We start from the raw sequence: 16,267 nt of genomic DNA on the forward strand, positions 1-16,267 counted from the left end.
GGACGCACCTCACTTCGCTGTATGCGGATGACATCCTGTTATACCTGCGCTTCCTAGAGGAAAACTTGCAATTTGTCCCGGAGGTGATGGACCATTATGCCACCCTTTCAGGCATAGCGGTGAACCCCAAGAAATGGAGCATGTTCCCCTTGGGGAGATACAGAGGGGTCCCAGAGGAACACTTGCCGGTCTTAGCAATACCCTGGCAGACCAGGACTTTTAGGTATCTGGGCATCGATATATACCACTCGGTTGAGGACGAACACAAATACAACATGGAGCGGGCAGTGGCAGGCATTAAGAACAGCATGGGGTTTTGGTCTAGGCTCCCTTTGGCCATGATGGGTAGGGCGGCGCTGCTCAAGATGGTGGTCCTGCCAAGACTGTTGCACTTCTTTGTGAATATTCCACATATGCTCCCTAGACGCTTTTTTGGGAAGCTCCACAGCCTATGTAGAGGCTTCATCTGGCACAATACTAGAAACAGGGTGGCTTTATGGAAGTTACAAAACCCGAGTGACAAAGGGGGCATAAATTTACCGAACTTAGAGCTATACTATCTGGCAGGACAGCTGCAGTATGTGATCAGGTGGCTGTCCGAGGAAGAGTCCGCTGAGACCAGGCTTTTGTACAAGGACCCTGCCCCTTATTACCTGAGGGAAGTGGTATGGCTGCCAAAAACTAAGGTGCAGGGAAGGGCAACGCTCCTAACACTGGGCTGGAAAATCTGGAACAAAACGTGGCAGCTGGTGGGAATCCCAACCCCATGCTGCCCGCAGGTGCCGTTGGTAGCGGTATGCGGGGAGGACACGCAATTGATAGTAGCGATCTATAAATGTTGGGAATCAATGGGACTTGTAGCCCTCGGGGATGTATGGCAAGAGGTCGAGGCACTAGACTTCAGTAGGCTGACAGAGGACACCGGGGTGAATGTAGGCCAACACATTACCCACACTAGAGTCATTAAACAGGTGTTGGACAGATGGTCTGCGGAAGTGCTATGAGAGCAACCTGACATGGTCATCGAGACAATGGCCCTCATTACAACCCCGGCGCTAAACCATGGAGCTATTAGCACCATGGCTGGTGCCGGTGTTGTAACGAGCCCGCCATGGTGGAATGGGGAAATACCGCCCCATTCCAAGGTTGGCGGGGCAGTATTTCCCCATTCCACCATGGCCCTTCCCCATTCCCATTTTCGCCCCATAGGGCTCAATGGGACTGGGGAAGGCGCTAAGTACGGTACCGCAAATTGCGGTACCGTAATTAGCACTGAGGTCCCTTTGTGGCACCCTACTTTAACGGCTGGTAAAACCAGCCGTTAAGGTCGGGTCCCCGCAAAGGGACCTCGTAATGAGGCGTTAAGGGTTTAACGGCGCCAACACCTTTTACGGCGCCGTTAAACCCTTAACGCCAGGGTCATAATGACCCCCAATGTATGATATCTCGGAGGGTGGGCATGAAGTGTCCCATATATACGAGTTACTGATGTCTAGGGTGGGTAAGGAGGTGCTGCAATTGAGACGGGATTGTGAGGAGGAGGTGGGAGAACCCCTGTTAGATGGACAATGGGACAGAGTTCAGAGGTACCACAAGAAGGTGTCTCGCAACACAAGACTTCAGCAGATACAGCTGTATGTAACCCATAGGGCATATATGACCGCCGGTAGGATTGCCAAGTTTGGGAACCCAGCGGCGCCAAAGTGCCCACGGTGCGGGGAGGCGGAAGCATGGCTGATACACATGTTCTGGGCTTGCCCGGAGGTGGGCAGATTCTGGACAGAGATCAGGCTATGCCTGCCGGATAAAGGGATTGTATTGGAGGTAGAATCAGTATGGGCTTGTTTGCTGGGGGTGTTCGCCAGGCCGCATAATCTGAAGCACGTTAGTAAACTGAGGACCTGGCCTACATTCTGGCCAAGCAGAGAATCGCAATGTGCTGGAAGGCCGCCCGGCGCCCCAGGATAGAGGCGTGGTGGGCGGACCTCCTAAAATGGGCGGACGCAGAATCGACAATTTGGTACGAAGCAATCAGTAGGGGTGGGGAGGAAGAAGTGGGACCCTTGATAGAATGGAGGCAACTGGTGACCACACTAGCCGGCACCCCCAAGGTGGGTCCCAATGAGGTCACTGCGCAGGAGACGTGAGTGCAAAACGAGACACTTTGGCGGGCGGCATGGTAATAGAGGCTCGAGTTAAAGGGGAGGAGGGGAGGATCGCAATGTTTGATGTATGACTATATCGCAGTACTCTTGAATGTACATGTCCTCTAAGTTGTAATGTTTGGTGTGTTGATATTAAAAAATAAAAAATGTTAAAAAAAAACCCAGTAACAGCCTTTGCTTAGATCCTGGAAGAGAAAGAGAGATCGGCAGTAGGTACTGGTCCAACCATACCAAAGGCTGGGGGGTGAGTGTGGGGGAATATGCATAAAAGTCCATCAAAATCAGAAAAAAATGTAATCCAACTGATTGCCCCACAAATGGGTTGGACTGTGATATCTCAGAATGAAAATGCAGTCGGCCAAAACAGAGACAAGTCTGTTGGCCTGCTGGTCATTGGGGTTGTTAGGTTGAAGATTAAAATAACTCAAAATTACAAATTTAGAATATGTCAGAGAGAGATCAGCAATCAACTGTGCAAAGTTATCTAAACAAGGATTAGATACATGCCCAAGAGGGCGAGAAACTATTAAAAAATAAAATGATGAAAAGGCAATGTGTACTCATGGCTAGCCTTGCTGTCTCCACTGCTACAAGAGAGACAGTAGCCAGGATGCTGCCTTCCTTTGAATATCAGAGAGGTAGGGTAACACTTCCCCACATGGAACGGGAGCTCCTTAACAGGAGATCTCCTGGGAACCCAGCTTCAAAGAGCAATTCACATAACAAAGGCCTGTCTCACACCAAGGTATTGCACACCAAAGAGTCTTTCACGTGAACAGGCTTTTGAAGAGTTTGGAGTTTGAGTAGCCCGAGTTAAGGTGGAACTGAGAATGGGTTCCACTGTCTTGGTTTTCGTCTAAGGCTCTCTTCCTTCCTGTCCCCTGTAGTACTGCCAGAACAAGGCACTCTGGGCATGATGCAAGAAAGTAAGTGTCCCCTGTTACATCATGTGGGATTGGACAACTTTCAGCAAGCTTTCTTGGAGTCAATTACCTGTGACCTTTTACTTTTATGAGGATGGAGTCTCCCTCTCTCATCGGTCCAGGATTCAACTTTGGACATCATAAGAAGAGGAATACACTTTTGGACCTCTGCTGGGAGCACATCACATTTCAAAGTCCCCCTATATAGGCAGAGGAGAGCTCTGTCCCCTAGCCATTTCCACGGAACACTGTGATGAACTGCTGTGTATCAAGGTCTGCCATTCGGCCAGCTGCACAGGAACCAGGATCCTCATTGGAAGTGAAGGAACCCCTGTATGCATGAGCCAAGATCCCTGGAGTGCAGAGTAAGAAGAATTCACCTTTGGAAGTGGGACCCAGAGAAAGTTGAGAAGACAAAAGCCTGGAATCCTGTTTCGCTACTTCGATTTTCTTCAAAATGACTCCACTGTGCTCAATGCATTGACCTGCATTTTGGCCTTCATTCATCTTTTGGATCTGCAAGCCACTGACTACATGTTTGAACCAGTTTGATTCAATCTCAGACAAGTAGCACTCATTGCCATCCTGACTCAAAAGCCGCTACACTGCTGTAGAGGTACTGACTCCTTGCATCTTGGAGCATCGCTTCAGCACAACAAGGCCTTGTCTTGACTAACTCTACTACTGACTCAAACTGCATATAGCCATTGTGTATATTGCCACATCAACCCTGCTAAACCATCTTCTTGCACCAACTCGACCACTGAGTCAATCCAGTTGGACCCATTGAACCGATTAATCTCAAGCATCAGCCCACGGAGCCGCCTGTTAATGTTGGCTCGACGTCAACTTGCATATGGATCTACACAACCAGCATCATTTTAAATCCGGTTCAACTTCCAAAAAGTGCCAAGAAGCCAGACTCAACTTTTTCTCCATAGTTTTATGGACCTTCAAACGTTTTTCTTTTGTTTGTGAACAGTCCTGACTTTGTACGTAGTTCTCACTGGACTCCCACCTTTGGACTGAAGACCTCTAGCATAGGGAGGCAGTTGGCAAAAACTTTAAGTACCAGTTGTGATATTTAGAACTGGGAAATGTCCCCAAAATAGATGTTTTGGTGAAGAAACAAAAGAGTTCCTTCCCTGTGTATAAATTTAAGCAGCTTAGATATGACAGATCAGTTGATCTGTCCCATCTTTTAATTTTGTTCTTGAAATCTGTTTCAGATTCTGAACCGCTTAAATCAATCATGGTACGAAAATTGTCACATCTTTTTCTTCTTTTTTTCAGAAATGGATTTGTGACGGGCAACAGTAAGGTGTTTAAATAAAGCCCTATAGAGTGTTTGCATGCTCCCACTAGGGTATCTACCAAGGGTATACTCCTACTTATTTACTGAGACCACCAGGATGTGAGCCACTATTCCAATCTGATGATACTTATTGGTACCGAAGTCGGGAGCCCCAGGAACGGTTTCCGAATTTTCCCCTCTAGTACATCAAAAAGGTTCCTACCTGAGATGTTCATCAGTCCGCACCTATAGAGAACAATTGACGACACTTTCACTCTATAGAACTCGATCAAAGGGATCAAGGAGTATGAACACAGTTTCTGTTTTATCATCTTCAACAATGACATACAAATTCTGACTGTTTGTTTTTCACGTAGATTCTTATGTATAACGTAATACTATTCCCTTAATTAAATACATTTTACAAAATATTGCTATGAAGAATGCACCTAACACACATTGTATTCGTCATCTTGATGCGTTTATTTAGTTCTTTCACACACGTGTGCATTCTTTAATTTTCATAGTCTTTTTTCAATGCGTATTCAAACCGTTTGTTTATTTCTGAGCATTAAACAACTGTGACATGGGGAAAAACTTCAATAGAATATATGGCATTGCTATCACTGTACCGCATTAAACAACTGTGACATGGGGACAACCTTCAATCGAATGTACTGCATTTTCTTTTTATTTATTTGAAATTGTATAGCGCACATCAACCCGGGGGCATTGTGGCGCTGTTACAGTTTGATCACTTGGTACAGGAATATATTATGGCAGGTAAGTACATTAATTACGTTACATACAGTCAATATGTAAAGGAAGAAAGAGAGGGGTTAGTTGAACAGAGTGGTTTTCAGCAGTTTGCGGAATGTGGTGTAAGATTTTTTGTTTCTTAGTGAAGTGGGTAGTGCGTTTCAGCTTTTTGGTGCTAGGTGATGAAAGCTGGACCCGCCGGCTTTGCTTCTTTTGAAGGTGGTCACATAAATCTGGTTGGTCAAATGGGATCTGGTGGTTCTGGTGGATGAGTTGAGGGTGATCCTTTTCAGATAAGTACGGGGGCGTCAGCATCTATTTGTGATGGCCATGGTTTTGAAAAGGATGCGTTCTTTTACTGGTAGCCAATGGTCCTCTTTCCTGGCTTGACAGATGTGTTCCCTTTTGGGAATATTCAATGCTGCTCGCAGGGCATTGTTCTGTGTGATTTGCATTTTGTTTAGATTTTTTGCAGAGGTGCCCAGGAAGAGGGCATTGCAGTAGTCCAGTTGGTGCCTATTGTGGCTCTAGCTATTGATAGGCAGTTTTTAGTAGAGAGGAAAGGTTTAACTGCATTGATTACCTTAGTAGTGAGTGCGGCGGAGGATGCTATGGCATTGACCTAACGTGACATTGACAGAATTGAGTCAAGGTATACTCCTAAGGTTTTTACTGCTGAGGAGACGGTAATGGTGGAGTCGTCAATATTGAAAGTATTGTATTGAGTTGGGAGTTTGTTCAGGGTTTCCTTGGTGCCTACTAAGAGGATCTCTGTTTTGTCTCTGTTTAAACAGAGACCGTTGGCTGCCATCCAGGTTTGGATGGCTGTGTAGATCCTTGTTAGTGCTGCAGCGTCTTGTTCATGGATGCATGTGAGGGGGGTAGGACTTGGGTGTCGTCGGCATAGTTGGTGTAAGCTATGTCGTGACAATCCAGATCATTGAAGAGTGGGAGGGTGAAAATATTGTACAGTGTAAGGGCTGTGCATGAACCCTGTGGGACTCCACAGTGGATGGTGATCGGGGTGGAGCAGGCAGAGTCTGAGAAGACTTTCATGAGTCGACCCTTGAGTAAGGAGGTAACCCAGGAGATGGCTTGAGGGGAGAAGTGGGCTTCGTTTTTCAGTTGCATGCCTGGGATATCGTGGTTGACCAGGTCAAAGGCAGTGGACAGACAGATCCAGCAGGAACAGGAGAGCTGGTTTACCTTTGTCCATGATGTTGCTGAGTTGTATTTTGAGATTGAGTAAGGCAGACACAGTCCTGTGTCCTGGAGAGAAGCCCGATTGTCTTTTTCCTAGGATGTGATTTTCTTCCAGGTGTTCCTGGATTTGCATGTAGGCCACTTTGTCCAGGATCTTGAGCAGGAAGGGGACGGTGGTGATAGTCCCGTATTTGTTTGCGTTTTCTGGGTCTAGGGCATGCTTTTTGAGAAGAGGGCACATCCAGTCTTCTTTTAGGCTATCTGGGACTGAGTTAGAGTTGAAGGAGGCATTGATAAATGACTTGAGAAACGGTGCAAGTGTTTCTACGCAGTCCTTGACTAGTTTGGCGGGGCAGGTGTCGCCTTTGCTATTGGAGGGCTTGATTGTCATTCACAATTTCTATTACTTCTAGTTCAGAGATTTCTTTGAATTTGAAAGGTGTAGTTGGGTTTTTTGTGACCTTTGTCTCAGTCCTAACTTGGGAGGCTGTTTTGATGTGCTGAGTGAGGTTTTTGTGGTGGTCTAGGATTTTCTTCTGCAGGAGCTCAATTTTGTTTAGAAGAGCAGACTGTATGGTGTTGCACCAGGTTTGATCTTTAATGATCTCTTGGGTCTTGGTGACTGGCATGGATGGTTCTTTGAAAATGGCAAAGAGCTCTTTCGATTCAGAGCTGGCATTGGAGATTCTATGATTGTATGAAGTAGATTTGGCTGTGATAATGTCTTTTTTTGTATTGTGTAGCCAGTGATTTGTACAGGGATAGTGAGGAGGCACTTCGGGTGCTTTTCCATTTGTTCAGCGCTTTGTGTTTTTTGGTGCGCAGTTCTTTTAGTTTTGATGAGATCACAATCACTTTTCTTCTGAACTACGGTTTAGATGTATAGATGTATTTGAATGTTTAGATGTATTGTAAAATAGAACTTTCCGAGGACTTTGAACAGGACTTTAAACTGCAAAAAAACTTTCTTTTTTACATTGACGTTGCTGACTGAACCACATTAGAAATTACATACGACAAGCTCACCTTTAATATGAAATAGCTTCTTGTTCTGAGCCAAGCTTGCTCCTTGTCAGTTTTTTCCCTTCAACGCTTGCTGAGGTTTAAACTGATACAACAGCTGTTTTCTTTCAGAGTTAGCTGCTTGCGCTCTAATTGACAAGCTCCCTCTCTGATTTACAATTGCACATTATATGCCTACTAACAGTTTACTTGTACAGTGATTGATGTACAACAGTCATATAAAAGGTTCTTAGTTTATTTATACTGAATGACATTAGCACGGCCAAATCACAGTGATATTTTATAATGGAGGCATTTGAACAGGGATATTTTTACATGGAACCATTTCTTAACAGCGATCTCAAAACCCAGATAGCAAATTGAATCAACTTGCTGTATTGTGACGTCATTTAATTTCCACAAGTATTCGTTGCACTTCCTTCTGGTAGTGCTGACCATGACATAGGATTTCTCTGCATTAATTTGCAGGGAGTTTTCTTTAAAGTATTTTTCCACCCCAGGGAGTTGCTGTTGAAGACCAGCTGGTGTGTAGTCCATTAGCAGGATGTCGGCAGCAAATGCAATACACCTCAGTCTCAGTCCTGACCACTTAGGCACAAAATCTCCCCACTCTTTACTGGCTTCCCACAGGTCGTCTAAATACATGTTAAATGGAAAGGGGGCCAGCACACACCCCTGACTGACTCTTTTTTTCAACAAGATTTTCATAGATAGTTCCCCCAATGTGTTCAGTCTGACTCTGGTGTTATTGTCATAATACAGCAATTGAATATTTTTTAGCAGGGATGGGTCTATTACCATTTTGACAAGTTTGACCACAACCTGGAGATGTCAACGTTGCTGAAAACAGAGGACAGGTTGATTGCCGTGACATATAGGGTGCACCCACTGCGTGATCCTATGTCAGACAATCAGGCTATCAGCGCTAGACCACTCATTATTGTGACAACACCCTTCCTATAGCCGGTCTGCAGCGGGCTTAATAGATGGATCTCTTCTGCCCATGCTGATAGTTCATTCAGCGCTATGTTGGCAAAGACTTTTGAAGAGATGTCTAATAAGTATTTCGATCTATAGCTGGAGGGTTCAACTCTGTTGCCTTTTTTAAAAATGGGGATGAGTATTGATTCAGACCATGATGTGGGGCAGGTACACTCCTGAGTTACATGCCTAAAGACGTGAAATAGTATATCCACCCTGAGTGCAGGATTGTCCATAAGTATTACATTCGTTATTCCATCTGGGCCGCTCAGCCTCGAGTTCTTCCACTTGCTGATTGCCATATCGTTGTCAAGACGATCAAAAGCAAGTGGTTGAGAATCAGAGCCTGGTCTATGTGATACTAGTGGAGTAGTGCAAACTGTTTCTGCATCATACTTGTTCGAAAAGTGATGAACCCACTTCCTTTCACTTACACCAGTAGCCTGGGCGACCGCTTGTGACTTATTTTTATTATGCAATATCCACCAAATTGCGCGGCTAGTCATTTCACCTCACCTAATCCTTAATTTTACCCCTACCTCCTCTTGCTCCTCCCTCATTGTTCTTAAAGCCAGTCCACCATGTTATGGTACTCCATATACCTACTCTCCCATGTTCCTATTCATCCGTTATCCTAGTTCTCCATCATCCTAGTTCACTATCATCGCAGTGCTTCTCCGTCACTGTAGTCCTTCTTCATCTTCGTACTTTATCCTAGTCCTTTTTCATTTTTATGGTCCTCCTCCTTCAGCCTAGTCAGATCACCTATCAGACAAAGTCTCTCAGCCAGTCACAGTTCCCCTCTCCCACTTTCTGGTTTGCTTTGCTTCTTGTTCCCCTACAAATGTCCCTCTTTGTTCTTCTCTCTTTGTGTCTCTTTCTTGTCTTCCCCAGGGTGCAGAAATAATTAAAGGCTGCATGGGGAGTTTGTAAGGTGCTGGATTCTAAAACCATAATGTCTAAGGATAAAGTCAATAATGTATCTATATTATGCTGAAATAACCACCCATAAGCCTGCATATGGATCGTTAAGTTGTATTTCTTCATTTTGTAACTGGGAGCCTTGCTTGTTTAGAGGGTTTGAGGAATGCATGGAATTTAAGCTTTTTTTAAAACATGAAACTAGCATCCCAGGACAGCACAACAGCTGCTTCAGCTGTCCTCGAGGTACATGGTAAGGCATCATTGCTAATCAAATGGGCACATGGCCCTCACACAATCATATTTTCCTTACACCTGTTATGACTAATATGTTTACATGAATGTTGAAGGCTTCTTTGTGTGAGTATGGCTTGTAAACTAGTGCTGTATCTTGGTAAAGAATAACATTCTCATCTTGGTGCAAATAACATTTATTTAGCATTACGGGCCTTGCGACATGAGTCTCATATATCAAGTATTTCTTGATTCTTTTTGGAGTGATACATTTTGGCTCTGTAGCAAAGAAATGGTTGGAGTTCCATGTTTCTGCTGGAAATTGCTGACAGTCTTTGGCATATGGGCTTTTCAGGCCTTTTAAGGCATGTTTTAACATTATTGATGATACCCATGACATCCAGATAGTGCAGAGACCAAAAGCATTTGATGGGCCGCTGTGGCAGTCTCTGTAAGCAGCAGGCTATGAACATCAGCTGCCAGTCACAACTATTTGGAGTATTTATCAGCCAGCATAGACTAACAGCTCACGTAATAATAGTCATGTGATAGCCATGCCCGCACATCGCATGTTCTTCATAAGGCCAACACAAATTCATGCCTTTAAATGCAAAATGCAAGGAAAAACTACACACACCAACATTATTGGCTTTTTTCTTGGTAGGTATAGATCTGAGCCATGCATTTTTGTCCTGTTGGTCCACAATTTCAATGTCTGCCAAGTGGTCTATCGGAACTGTGTCTCCCATCTTGCTATACTGAGCTGCAGAAATTAAATCTGAGTCACGCTCATCTCTTTTTCAACTCAGAACAGGATTCGGAAGAGTGCTGTCCTCACACTTCCATGTGCAGTTGAATATGCAATTGTGCAGACGTTGATAATGTCTTCACTGTAGTGGGAAGCTGTCATTTATCTCATGTACATTCACAGTTCCAGCTTTGACCACGTGGACATTGTATAATTTATCATACGCATACTTGATGAATGATGGATGCATTTTCTATTCTTTTTCTGTAGTTTGAAGAAGACATTGCACTTATCTGCCTGAAGCTACTGGATAAGACTGCAAACTACCATCAAGATGCATTCGAGGATCTGTCTCACCGGAACGACCCGGTGTATGTGAGCAGGGTTATCTGCGCTATGGTGAGACATTGACAGAAAGTAATGTTAAACTATTCACATAAGATCTGAGAAAGTATTATCCACAACAGAATGAAAAGATATAGATGGTCTCATAATGATCAGCACTTATCGATTGCAGTATTCCTTGAAATGCAGAATCATTTGGTCGTATTGTATTGTATTGTAATTGTCATTTGTATAGCGCTGTTCACCAATGATATTGTCCCAATCCTCTGTAGGTTGAAGGCCCTCGGGGGATCAAAGTCCAAAATGTATCAGAGGAGTTTAGAATGCGTGTGTACATTTTAGCCAACATGAAGTTGGGTGAGGATTGCCAGGTCCCTACTAGCTCTGCATATTGAGCTGGCAAATGGATGGGTGCTTAGATGTTGACAAGAGAGAGTGAGGGAGTAGTAGATTCATCTTGTGTCCAGCTAGACCACATTTCTGTCATGGGGCTAGCTGGATTCTAATGGCAGAGATGATGCGCAATATGTCTTTGGGAATGCAGTATGGTTGCCGATGTGTGAGGGTGGGTGTCATTGCCTTTGGCTATCTTCCATAAGCATGGAGTGTGATCCCTACCCATCTACTGATGTTGACTTCTTGGTTTCGTAAATGTGGCATGGACTCTCTCTTGTGTTCTGCCTAGTGTTGTTGTCATAAATAAAATCAAAGTGAACAACCTTATCAGATATCAGTGTCATCAAAAGGAGTACTGGGATACACATTAGGTTGACACATCATTAATACCAATGACTCCCAAAAATGTAGATTAGTTTTGAAATGTGTGATGTAATGATGGGTGGATACATTTACATTTACAGAATAGCATAGCAAAGGATCTATGCCACCTCAGAAAGCAATATGACCTAGTTATTTGAACAGATGTAATGTGTCAAGTCCAAAATGGCGTCTACTAGTTCACACTGCTGTAAAATGTGTTTGCAGTGAGATAAATAAAAAGGGCAGGTCTTGTTGCCGCTGACAGTAACCTACAATACCTACATGCTATTCACAAAATGATGTTTCAATCATCAAATATCATTTAACACTGTTTGACACCTGTTTTCTTTAGTCTCAGCCCAGGCCTTTATTGACACGAGCTCTCCAGCTGACACGCACTATTCGAGAGGGAGAAAGAAAGAGAGAGAGAGAGAGAGAGAGAGAGAGAGAGGGAGAGAAAGAGAGAGACAGAGAGAGAGACAGGGAGAGAGAGAGCGATATATATATAGAGAGAGAGAGAGAGAGAGGGAGAGAGAGAGGGGGGGCATTGCAAAGAGGTGGGCAGAACATACCCACTTAAACCAGTGGGCTTCCATGACCTCTAGGAGTGTAGGCATGGTTCTGCTCTTTACGGTCTGACGCAGAATGTGAGTTTATGGCTCGGAATTGGAAATTCAGTGTTCTGAATTCAATTCCTGAATACATCTTACCCAAAAACACACACAAAATGCTTTTAATCCCCTTTTATTCTGTGCCATATTACCACAATAGCAGTATCATAAAACCTAGGTTTGTTTGTGGAGTGCTGTACTGTGTCCACACCTTAGTCTTCTGGGGGAAAGAACTCGAGTGAGTGGAAGATAAGGGATGGACACGCGAGGAATATATACTACACACAGAGAAGGGGTAATGCAGTGGGGGGAGAATGTTTTGTGATAGAATGGATGCCTGTCAGTCCTATTAGGTTGACCATAGTTCTTAAAAGGGGCAGAGGCAAATATATCATAATGTTTTGCCATAACTGGGTTGTGATTCCAAAGCAGATTTGGATAATTGTAAGTCAGAGCCCAGTTTAAAGTAGGAAGTTTGGTTCTATTTGATCTTAACGGATGACATTATAAAGAATGAATTTTCTACAAAACTTGAATAATGAAAAAATATCAACCTCCCTTTCCCCATGCTTTTAAACACACTCCAACCCCTACCCACCCGATTTGTAACCCCTTGCCCCACCCCCATATATATATTATTTTAAACAATCGATATTTTTTTGCTGTAATTGTTTTCGCTGTAAATTCATTCTCTGTTTTTTATTCATTATACTTACTGGACATCGGACGTTTTTTGGCCTATTTGCCCAGGCATCTACAGATTTGGACCCTAGGTCAATCTCCGGAATGCTAATTCTGCAACTGTCAAACCTGAGTGGCATAGTCAAGAATAGACTGCATATTAAGGTGAATGTTGCTGGTAACCGAAGGCAAGGTATGGAGTGGCCCAACTGGTACAGTAACATTGAAAAGGCCTGACACCTTGAAGTCAAAAAGGCTATTAGTAAAAGTTTGATGCTAGGCTATACCTGTGCATTAATGCCGCAATCAAGTTACCAGTTCACTTGCAATTATAGGATTGGATGTTCTGCAGGGCAGAGTTTTAGCAGTGAGTGCTCTGCATTGTACAATTCAAGCTGGCTTGTTCTGGAGGATAGAATATTACCAGTAGGTGTAGTGCAGGGTTGAGTTTTAGCAGTGGATGGAATTGTGGTTGCAGTGTTGGACTGCAGGGTTAATTTTAGTAGTAATTATTGTTAGAAGTTCCTGCCTAATCATGAGAGGGGATGGTTGGGTTGCCAAGAGGACAGGGTGCCACCACAAGCTGATTTTACTGTTACCACCCAACCCTGAATGGTGCCATGTCGCTTTGCCGACAGGAATTGCTTCGAATTACTTTACTTCATTAGAATTCCACCAAAAAAACGAATTTAATTTTTTATTCCACCCTTTCACGTACACTAATTCCTCCTTGCCAAGCCCCACCCGACTCCTTTTAACCTCTGTCCCCCGTTATCCAACCCCCCCCGTATATATTCCGATACATTTTGTGAGGAGAATTCTTTCCGAATAAAGTACTTTGAAAGAATTCCTGTCTGCAATAGGATGGCATACGCTCTGAATAACACTCAAAGTCAGTGCACATTTTTCATTATCTGGAAAAGAATGTTCTTTGGTGAACAACAAAAAACAGACATACAAATTAACAACATATTCACATATATACACATATATACATACAAAGTCACAAGAACACTAATACATCCTTCCACATATATTTTACTGTGTCACAAATACACTCAAACAAATCACCATGGTCACACAGACCGAAACATAAACACAAACACACACACACACACACACACCACACTCACGCATACGCACACACACACAAGCACTTTCCTAGCCAATACAAAACATTTAATAGGTTGGTATTACTCCCTCTCCATCGCCAGATCACAGGCGAATTCTCCTCACAGGTCGCTCTGCTTCCATGAATTGAAATATGCAGGAGACGTCACACAAACATACAACTTGGGAGCACAATAAAAGTCAAGTCCCCTTGGTCTTTCACTTTGTCATGTCCAATTGTAGCTCCACAGTCACATTTACCAGCAAGACCCATAGTGACTGGCAAATCAAGGTGGTCTACTCTCTACAGTTGAGCCAGGGTAATGGAAGGGGGAAAGTCAGATGGAATTGTTGGCTGAGCGATTTGGGCAAGGGAAAGGGGTGTGAGTGGTTAAGAGAAGGGGACAGAGGTAAGGGGTATGAGATGAGAAAAAGGGAAAGATCTCAAATGTAATTGTTCTTTAGCCGTTCCATGAGCTTTATTTGGCATAAAAGCCCAACCATTGGGAAACGATGAAAGTCCTCATCACACAAGGCCACTAGAGTCTGCGGGTTAGCTATTGGCAGGCATGCTTGGGGGACTGTCAGCTCATATCAATTTCCCTCTTGTTGGACAGTCCCCCTCCCTATCACCACCATACCAGGTCCCAGAGTTTCTTTTGTTCTATGGAGTTGGGGTTTAGGTGGGATAGGGAGTGGGATCTCCGGGGAAGGCAGTTTTTCCCCCAGAGATTGGGAGCAGCAGATGTTGCATGTATGGGTGCCAGGGAAATGGAGGCTGCACCAGGCTCCTCCAAAGATACTGTGGGAATTGTAACCTTAGGAGGATTTTTCAGGAATATGGGGGCAAGGTTAGAAACAGTGGGTGGAATGTCCTTTAGAAGAACCTCAATTTCTGGGGAAAGGACATTAACCTTGGTTATCAATGTATTAATATAAGTAGGTTTCTTACTATGTAAGCCAGGGGGCATACCCATGGGGGGTTTTCTTTTGGCCAGATCTTAAAATATGCAAAGAAGCATTATAAGTGTGCTTATGTACTTATGCAAAATAAGGTCAAGGATAAGGATAAGAAATATATAATATAATATAAATAACACTCTACAGCTCTATATATAGCTCTAAATATGCACAACTATAGCTTATAACGTATAGTGTTCTCTAATTTAAAAATGTACAGCGGTTTAGAACAATTTAAAAATCATAGTATTGTCCAATGTTCCTATTTATACCATATAAAACAAAGAGTCCAATAAAATCACAAAGTTCATTCAAAAGACTGCACCCAAGGTATTCCCAACTGGCTTAGGGCTTGCTCAAGTCCCCCCCCCCCCCGTCAAGCAGTAAGATCTTCACTTCATTTGTCTGGAGGGCCTTAATAAATGGTTGAGGGTCAAACCGCCTGTATCCAAACCAGTCAGGTGTTTGAGGAAGTCTAGATATTCTTGTGAAGGGATTCATTCTTTTAATGTTGCTTAGTCAAAGCAGCCTCAAGCATGAATCTCTTTATGTCTGCTGTGTAGATCTGATTGCAGCATTTGATAATGTGACAGAGGACTTCTCTGAAGGAAACTAAAAGCATGGGGTATTCCCAGTAATGTGTGGATATTCTTATGTCTCTTCACACTGACATGATGATCCAGGTCTGATTGAATGCCAAGGGTGGGGGGGGGGCTTGTCAGAGCCCACACACATGTGTCTTGGAGTTTCACAGGGTTGAGTGCTACAACACTCTTCAATTTGTATATCTCAGACCTGGGTTCTTGGTTGACTGAGGAGGGGTATCCCTCCCCCGCCCGAGGATAGGGATTCAGACCTTCCTATATATACTATCTGCTCTGATGATCTAATCGTCTTGGACCAGACTACAGTTGGATTACGGCATTCATTGGATACAGTATCCTTGTTTACGGATGAGCATGGTCTCGGGAATCAGATCAATACTGAAAAACAAAGAACATGTTGTGGTACAACAGGAGAAAAAACGGTTCCTCTTATGTATGGAGGGTAAAAGAGAGTTCCTCTGGGAAGAGTGCATAGGTTTGTTTACCTTTGTTTCACTATGTGTAGTAGGAGATTTTAAAAGAAATATGAAGGTTAGCATATGTAGTACACTTAGATGAATTTGCAAAGTATACTCCCTTATTGTCCCTGATGAGTCCTGAAGGTTAGCCTTTACTTTACTCTCAGAATAAATTTACAGGGTAGACATTGTATGGCACTTGGAAGAATGGTGAAGCTAACCTATGCATCTCACAGAATAGACCTATGAGGATAGCAATACTCTGCACCTATATGAAATGTGAGCATAGACAATGTGTTGCAACTGGAGAATGTTGAGGCTAGCCAATGTGCTGCACCAGGTTGAGTTGTGAGGATGGCCCATGTGTAAAGGTTGACTATGGATTGCACTTGGTAGAGCCCTCGGGGATAGCCTAAGTATAACAGCTCAGAAGTATAGTGAAGGAAGCCAATGGTGATGCACTTTGAAAACAGTGAGAGTACCCAAT

General features: G+C 43.7%; 1 protein-coding gene across 1 annotated transcript in view; it reads left to right on the plus strand.

Annotated features, from left to right (window-relative positions):
• LOC138580596 (protein-glutamine gamma-glutamyltransferase 5-like) overlaps window positions 1–16,267 on the plus strand; it is a 364,270-nt gene that overhangs the window by 149,050 nt on the left and 198,953 nt on the right. Inside the window, exon 5 of the mRNA XM_069651260.1 lies at window positions 10,522–10,650. Coding sequence (XP_069507361.1) covers window positions 10,522–10,650 — 129 coding nt within the window. The remainder of the gene's footprint in view (window positions 1–10,521; window positions 10,651–16,267) is intronic.

Source organism: Ambystoma mexicanum, chromosome 3p (genome assembly GCF_040938575.1).
Source record: "Ambystoma mexicanum isolate Mex_15411 chromosome 3p, UKY_AmexF1_1, whole genome shotgun sequence".
NCBI lineage: Eukaryota > Metazoa > Chordata > Amphibia > Caudata > Ambystomatidae > Ambystoma > Ambystoma mexicanum.